The following is a 17,701-nucleotide window of genomic DNA, read 5'->3' on the forward strand; positions in this document are numbered from 1 at the left end:
GCTTTTCCACCATTAGGCTGAACGACTCTGAGCACGTTGAGTAATGGTTCCAGTATCATTTCCACTTGAGCAAAGTTCAGTATGGTATTATTACAAACCGTTCCTGACCCGAATTTCACAGCACAGTTAGCTAACCATACTCAGGACAGAGAACCCTACCGGTAGAATGCCTTTAGTGATGTGGCGACTCACAATTAGTCACTTGGCAGTTATTTTTATTCTAATCCTGATTTCGAAGCACCACAAAAGAAAAAGAAAACATAACCGTGGTAAGGAGCCTGATTCAGCACAGAATGGCAGGGTTCAGCAATGGTAACCGTATACCGTGGTAGAAAAAGCACCTAATGTCTCTATTGCCCAGTGTTAAAACTAACTACTTCTCTAAAATTGTAATTATATTACTTTACTGATTACTTCATTTAAAATGTAATCACATTACTACTTACTTTACTTTTAAGTTACTTTCTATTAAATAATGTCTATTTTCTCCTTGTTCATTGTCGCATACCCTTCAGCTATCACAGAAACGTAAACAGACGTACAACATATTAATTCAAATTTTAATTGTATTACACATAAATAATATTTTTTTAGAAATATTTGTAACCCAAGTAATGTAAGTCAGTAACTGTAATCTGATTACAATAATTTAAAATGTAATGAATTACACTACTTTTGTGCCTAAAAGTAATTAGATTACAGTAATTTATTACTTTGTAATCCATTTACACCCAACACTGCTATTACATGACAGATATCACTAAATAAGGTGTCCTGAAAAACCACACCTACAGTTGAAGTCAGAAGATTACATAAACTTAGGTTGAAGTCATTAAAACTCATTTTTTTAACCACTCCACAGATTTAATATTAGCAAACTATACTTTTGGCAAGTTGTTTAGGACATCTACTTTGTGCATGACACAAATAATTTTTCCAACAGTTGTTTACAGACAGATTATTTCACTTTTAATTGACTATATCACAATTCCAGTGGGTCAGAAGTTTACATACATTAAGTTAACTGTGCCTTTAAGCAGCTTGTAAAATTCCAGAAAATGATGTCAATCCTTTAGACAATTAGCCAATTAGCTTCTGATAGGAGGTGTACTGAATTGGAGGTGTACCTGTGGATGTATTTTAAGGCCTACCTTCAAACTCAGTGCCTCTTTGCTTGACATCATGGGAAAATCAAAAGAAATCAGCAAGACCTGAGAAAAAAAATTGTGGACCTCCACAAGTCAGGTTCATCCTTGGGAGAAATGTCAAAATGCCTGAAGGTACCATGATCATCTGTACAAACAACAGCATGCATGTATAAACACCATGGGACCATGCAGCCATCATACCGCTCAGGAAGAATATGCATTCTGTCTCATAGAGATGAACGTAGTTTGGTGCGAAAAGTGCAAATCAATCCCAGAACAACATCAAAGGACATTGTGAAGATGCTGGAGGAAACAGGTAGACAAGTATCTATATCCACAGTAAAATGAGTCCAATATTGACATAACCTGAAAGGCTGCTCAGCAAGGAAAAATCCAATGCTCCAAAACCGCCATAAAAAAGCCAGACTACAGTTTGCAAGTGCACATGGGGACAAAGATCTTACTTTTTGGAGAAATTTACTCTGGTCTTATGAAACAAAAATTGAACTTTTTGGCCATAATGACCATCGTTATGTTTGGTGGAAAAAGGGTGAGGCTTGCAAGCTGAAGAACACCATCTCAGCAGTGAAGCATGATGGTGGCAGCATCATGTTGTTGGGGTGCTTTGCTGCAGGAGGGACTGGTGCACTTCACAGAATAGATGGCATCATGAGGAAGGAAAATTATGTAGATATATTGAAGCAACATCTCAAGACATCAGCCAGGAAGTTAAAGCTTGGTCGCAAATGGGTCTTTCAAATGGACAATGACCCCAAGCATACCTCCAAAGTTGTGGCAAAATGGCTTAAGGACAACAAAGTCAAGGTACTGGAGTGGCCATCACAAAGCCCTAACCTCAATCTGACAGAAAATTTGTGGGCAGAACTGAAAAAGCATGTGCAAGCAAGGAGGCCTACAAACCTGACTCAGTTACACCAGTTCTGTCTAGAGGAATGGGCCAAAATTCCAGCAACTTATTGTGAGAAGCTTGTGGAAGGCTTCCCAAAACATTTGACCCAAGTTAAACAATTAAAGACAATGCTACCAAATATTAACAAATTGTATGGAAACTTCTGACCCACTGGGAATGTGATAAAAGAAATAAAAGCTGAAATTAATCATTCTCTCTAATATTATTCTGACATTCACATTCTTAAAATAAAGTTGTGATCCTAACTGACCTAAGACAGGGAATGTTTTCTATGATTAAATGTCAGGAATTGTGAAAACTGTGTTTAAATGTATTTGGCTAAGGTGTATTATTTGACTGTAGTCATATTCTTTGTTTTGCCAATCAGGAGACTTTGAGATGCTTTTTGCATGTCAGTCATTGTGTGCTATCACAGGACAGTCCTTATATAAGAAGCAAAAAGCTGAGAGGATGGTAGTGGATCCTGTTGATCCTTCAGGTTTAATTCCATATTCAGCTTTGTAAGCAGCTGTCATTTGTTAGTTTGTCCTGCTAGAACATTGCATTTGACAAATTTGACAACACTTGGTTGACTTGATGCTGCTCTCCTGCTCCATTTCTGATGGTCTAAATGGTACAACAGTAACTTTGTAGGGAGGGTTTTGAGAAAGGTGGCAAAGGGTGTGTTGCACCAACAAGGATTAATCTTAAATTTAGATTAAATCAAGGTTAATCTGATAATTTTGTTGCTCCAAACCTTAAACCTTGTTTAAAAATAAACAGGGTTACATTTTAACCATCAGTTTGATCCTAATTTAAATTTCACAGTAAATCTGAATTTAATCCTGTTGCTGCAATACGTTAAACTCTTATTTAAATCTCAGTTAGGGATTAACTTCAAACTTGCAGCTGAGGTGGTTTAAATAAAAAACGGACCTACAATTTAACAAGAATGACTAGTTAAATGAACAGTGGATGTGCCGGTAGCCCTCTGAGAGACGTTTATCATATTATTTATGTTTATTATGGTCCGAAATGTTGGGCGTTGGCCGCAATGTGTGCTTTCAAATTCGATGTGCGAGTGTGGCAGCTGGTCTCGATTACACGCTTCCCCATCCTTTATATACGGAGACACCGGACAGAGACGGTTAGAAGCAAAAGTAAAGCGTAATTTCGGCATTTAACGAGAGAGGTTACAAGTGACAGGTGATCGTTATTGCTCCCCTCCTCCCTTATACTAGTTTCAGCTGGCTGTTAATTTCTGGCCACAATAGTGGCACTGACGAGGGGAGGCGGTCGATCATAGACCCATGTGGTCCTTTTTTCTTAAATTATGATGCCACATTTTAAAGCTTGTGATATTGTACACACTGCTGCGACATTTTTTTTTTTTTACCTCCTTGATCGGCCCTGTGTACTAACGATCTACAGCTAAGTTCAGAATCCATCATGGTGGACAAAATGAATCGCAGGTGACCATTTTAATCACAGGTTAAAAGTTTAATCTCTGATTTGTCAAACCGTATTTAAAATTAAAATAAAATTTAGATCAACAAACCCTGTATTAGCTCTAAACTGCTTAATTTAATCCTTAAAATTTAAACCCACCCTAAGTCTGGCAGAATTTCCTGAACAGCTAAAGTCATTTACAGCACTTTCAGCATTTAGTCCGTATGGTGACTTAAAAGCAGCAAAATTGTATTTCTGCATTCAAATTTCATTTTTTTTAGATGGACTGACCCTGTCTGATATGATGAACGCTGTCTATCTGACCACCCCTGCACAGTTTAACCCTCTGTATAACTGCAATATCGTGCTCCCTCTAACAAATCAATTGCAAATCCAATATCAGCGCACCAGGCTATACCCATCAAATTACAATAATAGCTTTGCCATTCTCTCTTTTCTAAAGACCATTCAAACATGACTCAAAAAAGTAACATGTCACTTTGATAGAAGTGAAAGAAAGAAATTTGGGTAAATCTCACACTAGTTCTTCTAGCAGGCCTGCAGCTAGCCTGTGGCTAGAACCATCAGGGTCATATCTATAATCATAGCTCAGATACATTTTTCATTGATCGTCCTCTTTCAACACTTTCCAAAACACAGATAAGCCCAAGACCTTAATAACATAGTGCAATCCATAGCAATTCTCCTTTTAAAACATTTCTAGTTCAAGACCAGCCTTGAGCTGTGTACACTAGCACTAATCATAGCACTCAACATTCAAAAAACATCTGCGACTTCATCTAAATGTTTCCTGACAGGGTTAAATATACATGCTTTGTATGCAGAACTGATGCACTGATATAAATTCAAACAGCATAAATAGATCTACTTTTCAGAGATGGCATTTTGCATCAAAAGAGTATAGATATAAAAGGATCGACGCTGCTACTTTTCTCACCCCCACATGCTCAAGATCTAAGACACAGCGAGCAAAGAACTGCTTATGCAGTTTTTTTTTTGTTTTTTTTTATCAGGGCAACCACTTATTATGTATTAATGCCTTTGGACAGCATTCTGGCATGACATCAATGGCCCCCTAGTGTGAAGTCAGCACAGAAATTCAGCGTACATCGGTAACATATGGCGGTGCATTCTAAATAAATACTGTCCATATCATACAAGACCTGCCCGGAGTGATTCTCAAGCTGGTGAAGCTGTCATTTTCCATAGTGTCAGCAGCTTTGAAGCCTGTCTTGACTATATTTCCACCAGCTGGGGAAGAGTGCGGCAGATTCAGCTGGATAATTTGGTGACAAAATGGTCTTTGTGTTTGTTGTTACCTTGGAAGAAATGAACTAATTAAGCTGTTGTCTGACAGAATGATTGAACCTGTGTGCATGAGCTCACTCAAAGAAAAGTAATGTGCATAATCTAAGAAGTCCCCATTTCAGTGCAGCTTGCCAAATGGATAGAATGGGAGGTATGTTTGGAATGCAGTTAATTAGTTTAGTATATTAAAGAACGTCGATCAATAGCGACGTTCGCGCGGCACTTAATGTGCGGACCTCCGCTTTTGATTCCGGGAACATAAACAAGCCAGTTATGCCCTCCGAAAAACTATCAGAACCGCTAAACAGCAGTACAGGAGCAAGATTGAAGGACAGTTTAACACCACCAACTCTAGAAGCATGTGGCAGGGAATTAACATCATCACGGACTTTAAAGGGAATAAAAACTCCGCCATGAACACCGCTGCCTCTCTCCCGGATGAGCTAAATACTTTTTATGCTCGTTTCGAGGGAAATAACACCGCCCTCGCGGAGAGAGCTCTCGCGGCTGAAGCTACAGAGGTTAGTTCACTCTCCGTCTCTGTAGCGGATGTAACCTGATCCTTCTGACGGGTGAATATCCGCAAAGCTGTGGGCCCAGACGGCATTCCGGGCCGTGTCATCAGAGCGTGCGCGAACCAGCTGGCTGGTGTTTTTACGGAAATTTTCAACCTTTCCCTCTCTTTGTCTGTAGTCCCCACATGCTTTAAAACATCCACCATTGTGCCTGTACCAAAACAATCAAAAATAACTTGTTTAAATGACTGGCGTCCTGTTGCTCTGACCCCCATCATCAGCAAATGTTTTGAGAGACTAATCAGAGATTACATCTGCTCTGTATTGCCTCTCTCTCTTGACCCGCTGCAGTTTGCTTACCGAAACAACCACTCCACTGATGATGCCATTGCATCTACAATGCACACTGCTCTCTCCCACCTGGAAAAAAGGAACACTTATGTGAGAATGCTGTTTGTAGACTACAGCTCAGCATTCAACACCATAGTGCCCTCCAAGCTAGATGAGAAACTCCGGGCTCTGGGCTTAAACAGCTCGCTGTGCAGCTGGATCCTGGACTTCCTGTCAAGCAGACGCCAGGTGGTTAGAATAGGCAGCAACATCTCCTCATCACTAACCCTCAACACTGGAGCCCCGCAGGGCTGTGTTCTCAGCCCACTACTGTATTCCTTGTACACACATGACTGTGTGGCAACACATAGCTCCAATGCCATCATTAAGTTTGCTGATGACACAACAGTGGTAGGTCTGATCACTGACAATGATGAAACAGCCTACAGAGAGGAGGTGCACACCCTGACACACTGGTGTCAGGAGCACAACCTCTCCCTCAACGTCAGTAAGACAAAGGAGCTTGTGGTGGACTTCAGAAGAAAAGACAGAGAACACAGTCCCATCACCATCAATGGAGCACCAGTGGAGAGAGTCAGCAGCTTCAAGTTCCTGGGTGTCCACATCACTGAGGAACTCACATGGTCCATCCACACTGAATCCATTGTGAAGAAGGCTCATCAGCGCCTCTTCTTCCTGAGACGGCTGAGGAAGTTTGGAATGAACCGCCACATCCTCACACGGTTCTACACCTGCACTGTGGAGAGCATCCAGACTGGCTGTATCTCCGCCTGGTACGGCAATAGCACCGCCCACAACCGCAAAGCACTGCAAAGGGTGGTGCGAACTGCCAGACACATCATCGGAGGTGAGCTTCCCTCCCTCCAGGAAATATATACAAGGCGGTGTGTGAAAAAAGCTCGGAGGATCATCAGAGACTCCAGCCACCCGAGCCATGGGCTGTTCTCGCTGCTACCATCAGGTAGGCGGTATCGCAGCATCAGGACCCGCACCAGCCAACTCCATGATAGCTTCTTCCCCCAAGCAATCAGACTTCTGAACTCTTGATCTCCCACGATCAAAATACATCAGCACTGCACTTTATTACCCTTACTCTTATATCTCACACCGGACTGTCATAAATTATATTATTATTATTATTATATTATGTTCTCTCTTAACAACTGACTATCAACCAACAGCCTGAATGTCAATACAGTACAATACTGTACATTATATATATATATATATATATATATATATATATATATATATATATATATATATATATATATATATATATTTTTTATTTTTATTGAATAATGTGTATCTATATAGTAAAAAAAAACAGAAAAAAAACAGCGTATTGTATACTGTACAGTGTATGTTATTATTTGTATATTGTTGAGTGTAATTATGTGTATAACAGATGTTTAAATTGTGTTGTGTTAATTTGATGTTATTGTAAATTCGTATATGTCTCATCACTGTCACGACTGCTATGTTGATCGGAACTGCACCCAAGAATTTCAAACACCATTGCACTTGTGTATATGGCTGTGTGACAATAAAGTGATTTGATTTGATTTTGAATGTTCCAGGTTCATTACAAGTTAAGCTCAATCAAATGTATTTGTGGAATAATGTTGATTGCCAAAAAAGGTTATTTTGACTCATGCCTCCTTTAAAAAAAAAATAAAATAAAAAAAAGAGCAAAAATCGAGGTTACAGTGAGGCACTTAAAATGCAAGTGAATGGGGCAAATATTTGGAGGGTTTAAACTCCTGAGACCTGAGCGTGACTGTTGTGTGCATTTTCCATTTCCCTTTTTGATTTGTAACTAGTAGCACCTAATAAAAATAAATAAAAAATAAAAAAATCTAGAGAAAATTAATTTTCCAAAAAATGTATGGCAACATATGTGTGAAATTTTAAATAATATCAAACTATAGAATGTCAAGTTGTTTATTATGTTTCCAGAAGTGTTGGCTATTTGTGTTTAAGACGTTACAGACATCACAAATTAGCTAAATTAATTCTGATTCAAAGTAATGGCCAACATCATCCAGTCACTGTCAACCATGTTAAAATAAATGATACATTCTGAATCTATATACTGATTACCCATGTCTGCCAAACATGTTGAGTGGTCCAAACATCATCTGCAGCCTGAAACTCTCAATGTTCACAAATCACAATGATTCTCAATTTTCCTTAGAAATATATTTACTGTGCATTAAGTACACATTAGTGTACTCAAATAAAAAATAAAATGGCATATTGGATGAAACCAGAGAATCTAATCTTTTGACTCAACTTCCAATGTAAAAACGTAAGATTTCTTAGCAGATGTAGTTTTGTCAGCGTTTCTCCCAAAAACAAACTCCACTGTGGTCGGCAGCATGTTGTTTTGTCACATGACTCCATGTGTCTAAAGTTGAACCCTTTACTGACAGCCCAGAGTCTCCTGAACTGAGATCAGTTGATTTAAATTCATTTAAATTATGCGTTGCATATAGCAAAGCCAAAATACAATGTCTATGCATGTGAACACGGGCTCTCATGAGGTTAAAGATGAAATAGCTTATAATTTTATAAAAGCAGTTCTGTTAAAGCGTGTATTATTTGAACTGCAATGTGGTTTAAATCGCCGTTTTAGGGTGAACATCGTTATGTCGTCATGGCAAAAAGGTTGTAAAACTGTATATAACTTTGCACAAAAAAGGTTAGTAGCATTTTAATTATACTAAAATCATGTTAACACACATATCGTTTAAGTATTGTGGCTATACTTTTGAAACAGTGAGTATTTTAACATTTATGGATTGGCCCTACTCACTTGAAAATGCTTCACTGTAACCCAGATTTTTGCTTCTCTTTTTTTTATCGAAAAGAAGGGACAAGTCGAAATAAATTTGTGTGATGATCAATATTATGCCACAAATGCTGTCGACTGAGCTTAACTTGTATTGAAACTGGGATATTCCTTTTAGTATTCATCTGGAAGCAGAGTACAATATATGGACAAAGATAGCTTTGGAGAAAGTACAAATGTACATGGGACATTATGTTCAAGCTGTGCAAGGGTGGTGTGACCTACTCTAGTGGGCAGAAGTCTGGGTTGGTATCTAAAAGGTTGTAGGTTTGAACCTCATGAGTTGCGATCCATTAACTCCATTGTGTCGTTGAGTAAGCCATTTAACCCCAGGTTAGGGTCTTTGTCTTGGGCTTGTAAGACACCCAGGCAACCCCCTAGAAATGGCCTGGCAACTACCCAAAACAAATGCATAGCAATGTGCTAAAAAAACACTTAGAACACCCTAGCATGGTGGTGGTGGCTTTTGCACAACACACACAGCTTTAATTTTCTTCAGAAACTATAAAAATCTAGTTTGTTTATATTGTTCTTCTGTTTCATTTGATTCACATTTTTGCATTAATTATTTACAAATCTTTTTTCAACTGAAGTCTTCAAGATTAAAAATAAATTCTGAAGATTGTTCAATTGATTTGATTAATTAAGCATCGCATGTTGAAAGCATGAGTGCATGTTTGAAGCTACAACATTTTTCCTTCTGAAGTTTGTTTAATGGGCATTTTAAATAGCTCTTTTACCACCTTCAAATAAACAGACAAAAATAACTCTGAAGATGGCCCACTCCAAATATCTTGTGTAAGTTGTTAGTGACTGCTGTTATGCAACATCTGTCATTAAAGTTTGCAATAGTTAAAGCAGACCTGCTAAAAAAACAACTTAAACTAAAAATGAGCTGTTTAAGCTGGTTTAGCTTGTCTCTCAGCCTGTTTTTAGCTGGTCAGCAAGCTGATCTCCCAGCCCGACCTGGTAAAAACTTCTCTAAAATCATCAAACCAGACCAGCTAGACCAGTGAAAACCAGCTTGGTGTCCATCTAAGTCCAGCAAACCATTTTAGGCTGGTTTAAGCTGCTTTTTTCATCAGGAAGTTTTGAAGGAAGGCCTTTTCTCTCCATTTTAACTCCTTTTTGTATAATTTTGCATTTTATTTGCACACAATGTCAGTGATGCTTATTTATCTTGTCTTCCAGTATGATCTACTCCTTGGTGACCTCTTAACGGAGTTGTCAGTCTCGAAGAAGTCCTCTGATAATAAGACACTTTTTTCAGCTAAACTAATTTCGGATGAAACAAGAGCACCAGTCCAATTTATATTTGTCACCTGGAGAAACTCTGCAGTGTCTGGACTGAACAGACTTGACCCTAACGTCCTAGAATACAAGAAGAACCATGTGTTGTTTACAGTTCTGACTCAATGCCCTAGATGTCTCACGGACCAGTGTGGCACAGTTTTCACAAGCTCACAGTAACGTTTGCACAGATTGTCTCAGGCATAGCACAACACGTCCTTTACCACTTTGAGGCACAAAACCTGCCAAATTTTACTATCACTAAATGTAGCTTAAAATTTATGTTAGGTTAAAAAAAAAGAAAGTAAATGATGACTAACTTGAAAAGCGAATGTTGCATTTTTACCAGACACACACTAGGTTCGATTACATGTGTGAAAAGCTTTTGTGAAATATATTTTGTGTATTTGTGCACTCCTAACATACACATTTTTAATATGAAGTATGTATCTGTTGCATTACTTGTGTACATATAGAAATTTGTGTAATGCTCCTATGTGTTGGTGTCACTTGGTTGAGATGTTTTTGGACTTTATATTTACAAAAACTGATATTGAGGCTTTATTAAAGAAAAAAGCCACTTTTCCAGAATTTTGCACAAAAGTTGTTATGAGTTTGCACAATAGATACAGTTATTGGTTGTGGTGAAACAAAAATCATATTTATATACCCAGTAGGGGAGACCAGGGTTGGTTGGCACAGAGTTCATTTCTGGTAATTATTTTCACAAAAGTGTAACATCTAAATGTTCACTTTCTTGACCTACACTGATTGATTCTGTCAGGGCATCTGCATTTTAAAATCTGTTATTGTAAGACTACTTTTTAGACTACTTTTACATTTTATCTAATTTAAGTCAAAACAAACATTTAACTCATCTGCTAAACATTTTAAATAAAAAATACCAAGAAAGATGTTTTAAATATATTAATTTGATTTAATAGGGATGGGTATCAGCTATATTTTTACATAAAATTTGTCAGCCTGTGATAAGCTATGCTAGCTGGCTAACATCTTTTATCAAAAGAGTGTGAGTGGGGTTGGATGACACATTGGGTATATAAAAAGAATAATAATAATTCATAAGCTTCATATGCACTATTTACTAAATACCTCTAAATAACCCCATACATAACATAAAATAATGTATAATAATAATAATAATAATACTTATGATACAATCAGTTATTTTTATTTATGTGAATATAAACAAGTTTAAGTAAAAATGTATATATTTATACAAGTTTATATTAGTAACAAAATGCCATAGTAATTCCAAACTGTGAATTTGTATATTCTAATCATAGTCATATTAATTAAATCATATCAATTACATAATCATTACTCATTTTAATGATAGAAGACAGACATGTGTTGTTCTGTTGTCCTGGTTTAAAATTAACTGTTGTTTGTTTTTCTGTGTGTTGCTTCTCTCCTACACTACTATAGTGTTTTAATACTGTGCCAAAAAAAAAAAAAAAAACACATACTGTAACTGTACAACATAATTTTGACCATTAGATTACAAGGTTCATTAAATCTTTGATGACATTGAACATGTTTGTTTTTTACCTAAGAACTAAAGCTTTCATTGCACCTAGTTGGGGTATCTTAACATTTGTTCCACCAGAGATATTCAACAAAGTATGAAAAGTGTGTCAACCAACTCCGGTCTCCCCTACGAGGTTTCCATATATATATATATATATATATATATATAGGGTAGAAATTTAGTCCACAGCCCTTGATCAACAGATTTCAGTTTCTCATTTTCTATGATCATTATTATGTTATGGCCAGCAATACTGAAAGGAAAATACAAGATATTTAAGTAATCATAAATCAACTCATAGACTGAATTGCTTTTTTGTAATTCTTTCTTTCTTTCTTTCTTTCTTTCTTTCTTTAATCTTTGTTTATAGCATTGCATTTTTTAAAAAAAGCTTCCAACACATTGTAATAAAGAATTCACCAGAATCAGAGTAAGCACATGATGCATATACAAGCATTAACACCACAAGACACCCATGTCATGCTTTTGTTGAGCACTGTTTATAATGCGGAGTACGTACAACATCAGTAGTCATACAAAATAATTTTCAATGCCGGCATAGGGGATAATAATAGCAGTCCTCAGCAGAATTGTTCTCTGCCGCTGTCATGTAGCCTGCTGTCTTCTGTATGCCTTATGTAGTTACACACATGACGACCAAACATTTTATATCCTTATTGTGTACGTGTTTACCCATCCAAATATCAGTCAAGAAATTTGTATATTAAATAAAACAATTACTATTTTAAAACTGTTTAAGGTGCTTTCTTATGCATTTCTTTAAGATGATGTAATTTTTTGGATGTTTTTACAATGACAGTTGGTCATAGGTTTTGCTGCTGGAAATTCAAATCACTCCCAGTGGCTGAAGCTGGAAGTGTTGTTGAATGTACAGGCACATGTGAGCTCCAGTTTTGAAATGTCCACAGAGGGGTGCCAAAAATGTGTTTTAAGTAGAGCTGTCAACGTTAACATGTTAATGCATGTGATTAGTTTTAAAAAGATTAACGTGTTAATTTTTCTTAATCGCAATTAATGCATTTACTGTTAATAAAGCATAAACCAGCATATACACTTGTGGGAGCAGGGCGGAACCTTTGTTATGTATCTGCCCGGAGTCATTACACTTACACACACACCGCAAATCACACATACAACAGCCGTGTCAGTGATCAGATATTGGGGAAAGGACCTCTTAACGCTATTTGTTGTACAAAACATGCCCAGATGGGACTTGTGACAAAAATCAAGTACTTTGCAGCCTCTGTAATACACCGTTATTACCACAGAAGCATGTGAAGTCTTAACAATCACAAAAATGCATAAGTAGATGTTTTTGCAAGCACTTTTAATGTGGAGTTCAAAGCGGCGCTTGATGCTGACATTGATGCCCTGATACGAATTATGAACACGACTTCACGTTTGTTGTAGCAAAGCGGATATGCACAGTCTGTGGAGGATGGGAGTTTAAGAGAGTTAATGCACATTTCAATGAATACTCAACCTATGGTTGCATAGTTCCTTTTAGTGCATTTCTACATTTATACTGTGGAAGGCTTTACTAAGAAGGAAATAAGTGCATTTTGACAGGAAAATATGTATACAGTATACAAGAGTACAATTTTGTTTAATCGTGATTAAACTTTTTAATCAACTGACAGCGCTAGTTTTAAGTTGTAAATTATGTTATACAGTCAACAGGAATGCATATTTATTTTCTGTACCCTCTAAGTTAACCAAACCTCAACCCTAAACCTTACCGTCGGTGGAGTAAAATATTTATTTTTGAGTGAATATGCAACCTCCAAATCACGCTCACCATTGTTTATAAGAATGCAATTACTTCCTGTTTCTCACAGGACCAGAGCCTGTGTTTCGGAGGTTGCTGATGCAACACATTTTCAGTTGTGCTTGAGAAAAATGTGTTGCTTGAATTGATGCAAAAATGTCTGATGGGGGATGACGCTTTTCAGTAATTCAGTTGAATGGGGTTAATTTCAGGGTACATGAACTTTCACCACATGTCAATTTCCTGTGTGATCATTCTGTGTTGAAATACTTTCTCTTATCCCAGCTTAATATGCAAGGACAGCTACACTATATGGCCAAAAGTTTGTTGACCCCCCTTCTAATTAACGAATTTGGTTACTCCATTAAATCCAGTAAAGAAAAATCTTAATGTTTCTTTATGTAATGGCTTGGGCTTGGTGTGCTTCCAAATTTTGGCAACTGTTTGGGGATAGCCCTTTTCTGTTCCAGCATGACAATGCCCCTGTGAACAAAGTGAGGTCCATAAAGAAATGGTTTACTGTGTCTGGCGTGGAAGAAATTGACTGGCCTGCACAAAGCCCGGACCTGAACCCCACTGATCACTTTTGGGGTGAACTGGAACAGCAAATGTAAGTCAGGCCCCATCGACCAACATCAGTTCCTGACCTCACTGATAGCCTTGTGTCTGAATGAGAGCAAATGCCTGCAGCCATGTTACTACATACAGTATGGTGGAAAGCCTTCCCAAAAGAGTGGAAGCTGTTATTACAGCAAAGGGGGAAATTGATGCCTAATGTTTTGAAATCAAATGTTCATCAAGCACATATGGTGTCCACAAACTTTTGGCCATATAGTGTATAAGTATGTTACAGTAAAGGTAGGTTGATTCCTCCAAAAGTGTAAACATACTGAACCCAACCAGCTCGACAAAGCTACCTATGGCATAAGTTTAAAAAATAGTCAATATTTTTGCTATTCCATTTGTTGACACTAGTGGCAAAAATTACACACTTCACCTTTAAAGAGACACAAATTTTATTTTTACAGTTGGAGCACATATACTGTAAATGGTTTAATGCTACCAAGAGCACTGTAGGCATGTCACTTGTTTTTGTGCTGCACAATCATATAAATGCACAGTCATGCAGTTTATGATCCATAAGTGGTTATTTCACTCAATTACCCACAAAGTAGTTCTCACATCTCCTGATTTGAATCCTCACCCTTGAGTGACTCGCTCAAAACATCATCCTCGGACTGACGCTGTCACATGTCTCCTATTTAGGGAGTTTTGGCTCTCGCTTGTAAGTCGGCTATTAGATGTGTTTTCTGGCGCCAAGCCCAGTGTGGCAGTGACTGGCTGACAGATCGGTGACAGGCTGTTCTCTTGCTCCACCTGCTATCCGTCCAAATCACTGCCACATGCTCAGTAATTACAGTTTGTAAAAGATGCGGGCTCCATTTGCCAGTGATCCCACACTTTGCTACTTACAGCCTTGCAATGAACATCATTCAGATGTCTGCAAGTTCTGGCACTCAGCTTTCTGCCACCATTTAAACACCAATCTCTGACCCCAGTTCCTCAAATCGGCAAGTCTTATAATCAATAATTAAGGTACCTGTAAAAACCTAAAATATATAGACATATACACATGAACCGGGCAAATACATAATTTTGTCATTATCGCACATCCCCTAGAGTAATCAGAGAGGCTCACGGCTCACCTAACCGTCATCTCTCATATGTGTAGCTCTGGGGAATGCAAATAATTTAAGTGAATCAGTTCTTTCAAACAGTTTATGCAAATGAACTGGTTAAAATAAACAATTCACTTAAACTCAACCTAATTAACTAGTTCACATAAATGATTCACTAATTCACTTGAGCCTCTATGAGCAGCCTTGAAACTTTGCCATGAGTCACCGTCTTCTTTTTGGACCAAAATATTTAGTTAATTGCTAATGTTTATCACTATATTTTGGTGTTTTCTAGTTTTATTAGATTATATGTAGTATACATTTATTTGTTCAATTTAAAGTTGTCAAACCTATTGTGTAGTGTCACCCTAATTAAATATATAACTATCAGGTGATATTATTTAATTCTGAAATCAGAACTTTGGAATGTAGAATTAAATCATATCATATTTGTTTTATGTTTTAATATATTTTCTTCCTTAACCCTTGGATGGACTTTTGTTTTCGGCTCTTTAATACTTTAAGTTTTCAGCCTGAAATTCATGACATCTTCCACATATGAGATTTTAACCTGGCAATGTATTTTTTTATTTTTTTTATTATTTCATGTATTTATAAACAAAGCTATGAAAAAGTACCTACCTATGGGTCAATTTGAACTGGTTCATATAAAAACTTACAAGAAAACTGTAAAATGGTAGAACCGTTAAATTTCTTTATTTGTAAGTACACTCATACTCATAATTGCAGGCATACACACCCCTTCACACACACTCTCTCTCTCTCTCACATACACACACACACACAAACATACACACTTACATGCATAAATGCATACATATTCATCCATACAAATACATGCACACACACACAACACACAACCTAATTGACAACAGACACAAATGCAAACATAAGATTTTTTTAATTGATATTCATTTGTTCAAGTTATTTTCCTGTTCATTTGGTGTTCATTAAAATGTATGACATGTTCAAATATGTTCAGATATAATAAACAAATAAACACCTGTTTGAAAAAATTTAGAATAAATGCAAATTAAAGTTATTAGATTATTTTGTTCGAACAATCATCAAAAGTATTTCAAAGTTTAACAAATCATGTCTGCTCACTGCTTCTGTAAGCCCCAAGTAGCCACAAACTCTATATCAGCTCTTACCTTAGGTTGTTTTCTACTAAACAAATCTATTTCTACTGGTCTTTCAGCTTGCCTGGGTAAATAATCCACTGTTATGTCTCAAATGTCTGGAAAAGTTCTGCACAAAAAAAAAAAATATATATATATATATATATATAATTAACAAATCATTGTTTGAATATGTTCCTGACTATTGATGATGAAATATTATACATATATATCATTATACACCATTAGATCCTGCTTTCACTTTGTTTGAAAGTACTTTCATAGCAATGGAAAAATAGATCAAATAAATAGCCATATTGTCTAAAATGCTCATTTTTCAAAATGTGCTTTCTGATTATACATTTTTTTTTTTGTAGCATCTTATCTTTACTCTTAATAGTTCCATATTTTCCTTTTCTCAGAAAATATCCTTGCCCTCAAGCAAAGCGTTTACACATTATGTGGTTTGACAAGTGTGGTTGACTATTGTTAACATTTTCCAAAACTTTAAAAACAGTGCAGCTTTTGCTGCAACTTTAGCCTGTATTCTGGAAACAAATAATAAGACCTTCCTAATAATTACCCAGAAGAACCCCACTCACCACAGAGCTTGTGTTTTATTCATTTATTTATTTATTTTATCTGGCAATTGTTCACAAAGATTTTGTCCTTGAATTACAATAATACTTCTCTCAGGTACCAAGCAATCCTTAAAATCAGGACAAAAGTTCTAGAACTTCAAATGGTGTGCTATACTGTATGTAACCCTCCAAAAAAGCTTACTTACGCTGTCCCATGTTCAAGATACCAATAGCAAGTGATAACACTGATACGCTTTATATCTATATTTTATTTTATTTTGCTATCTTAAAAAGTAGCCATTTCAAAGTCTCTTTATTCATTTGGCAACTACATCAGAACAAACCTAGTGTAGATCTTCTTAAAATAAAGTTTTTGGATTCATTATTAAAATAAGGTCTGTGGAAATTTTTTATTTGTTTTTGGACATGTTTGTGCAAGTATCTTCAAGTAATGTTTACCACAGACCTTATTTTACTCATGAATTGTAAAACCCAGTTATAAAAACCTATAGAAAATTAGAACCCATGGCAAATTAGCCTTCCAGTTTCTCCTAAAAATTTACATAATGGCTGAATATTTAATTCAGCTTTTTTGGCTGCATTCAATAAAATGGCAGTAGAAAGTTTTTTTCACTATCAAATCAAATCATTGCTAAACTATTAAACTGAATCCAATATGGCCACCATGCGATAACAAAAAACCTTTTTGGCTCTCTTGCATCTCATGACCAAATGTCATACCTTCATTTCGCAAGAACCAACGAAGTTGGTTGTATAAAGTACATCAAAGATGTTTTTACTAAAAAACTAGTATTGTGTTATACTAAAAAAAAGATTAAAAAAAAAACTTTCTTTATACACCGTATATTATAATTGAAACCTTTTTTGTTAGAAGTGTACTATAGGTTTCTATAGGAGTTCTAATTGCTTTTGCCTTTATATACTGTAGATTTTCATATCAACTAACAGACTGTCAACAACCTTCAACTACAGCCTCATGTGCACCATATAGCTTCGGTTAAAGGGGGCTGAGGGATTGCAAGAAAATTAAAGCTGATCAAGGCAAACTCAGATTCTTTCTAGTTAGATAACAACACAGATGCCTGTATATG

General features: G+C 36.5%; 1 protein-coding gene across 1 annotated transcript in view; it reads left to right on the top strand.

The window, feature by feature from the left end:
- The window catches only part of cnih3 (cornichon family AMPA receptor auxiliary protein 3), a 91,336-nt gene extending 79,234 nt beyond the window's left edge, over positions 1-12,102 (top strand). The window contains exon 6 of the mRNA XM_051725339.1: positions 9,748-12,102. Within this exon, the coding sequence (XP_051581299.1) occupies positions 9,748-9,775 (28 nt within the window). The 3' untranslated portion in view covers positions 9,776-12,102. The remainder of the gene's footprint in view (positions 1-9,747) is intronic.
- The last annotated feature ends 5,599 nt before the right edge of the window (positions 12,103-17,701 follow it).

Source organism: Myxocyprinus asiaticus, chromosome 19, assembly GCF_019703515.2.
Source record: "Myxocyprinus asiaticus isolate MX2 ecotype Aquarium Trade chromosome 19, UBuf_Myxa_2, whole genome shotgun sequence".
Taxonomy (NCBI): domain Eukaryota; kingdom Metazoa; phylum Chordata; class Actinopteri; order Cypriniformes; family Catostomidae; genus Myxocyprinus; species Myxocyprinus asiaticus.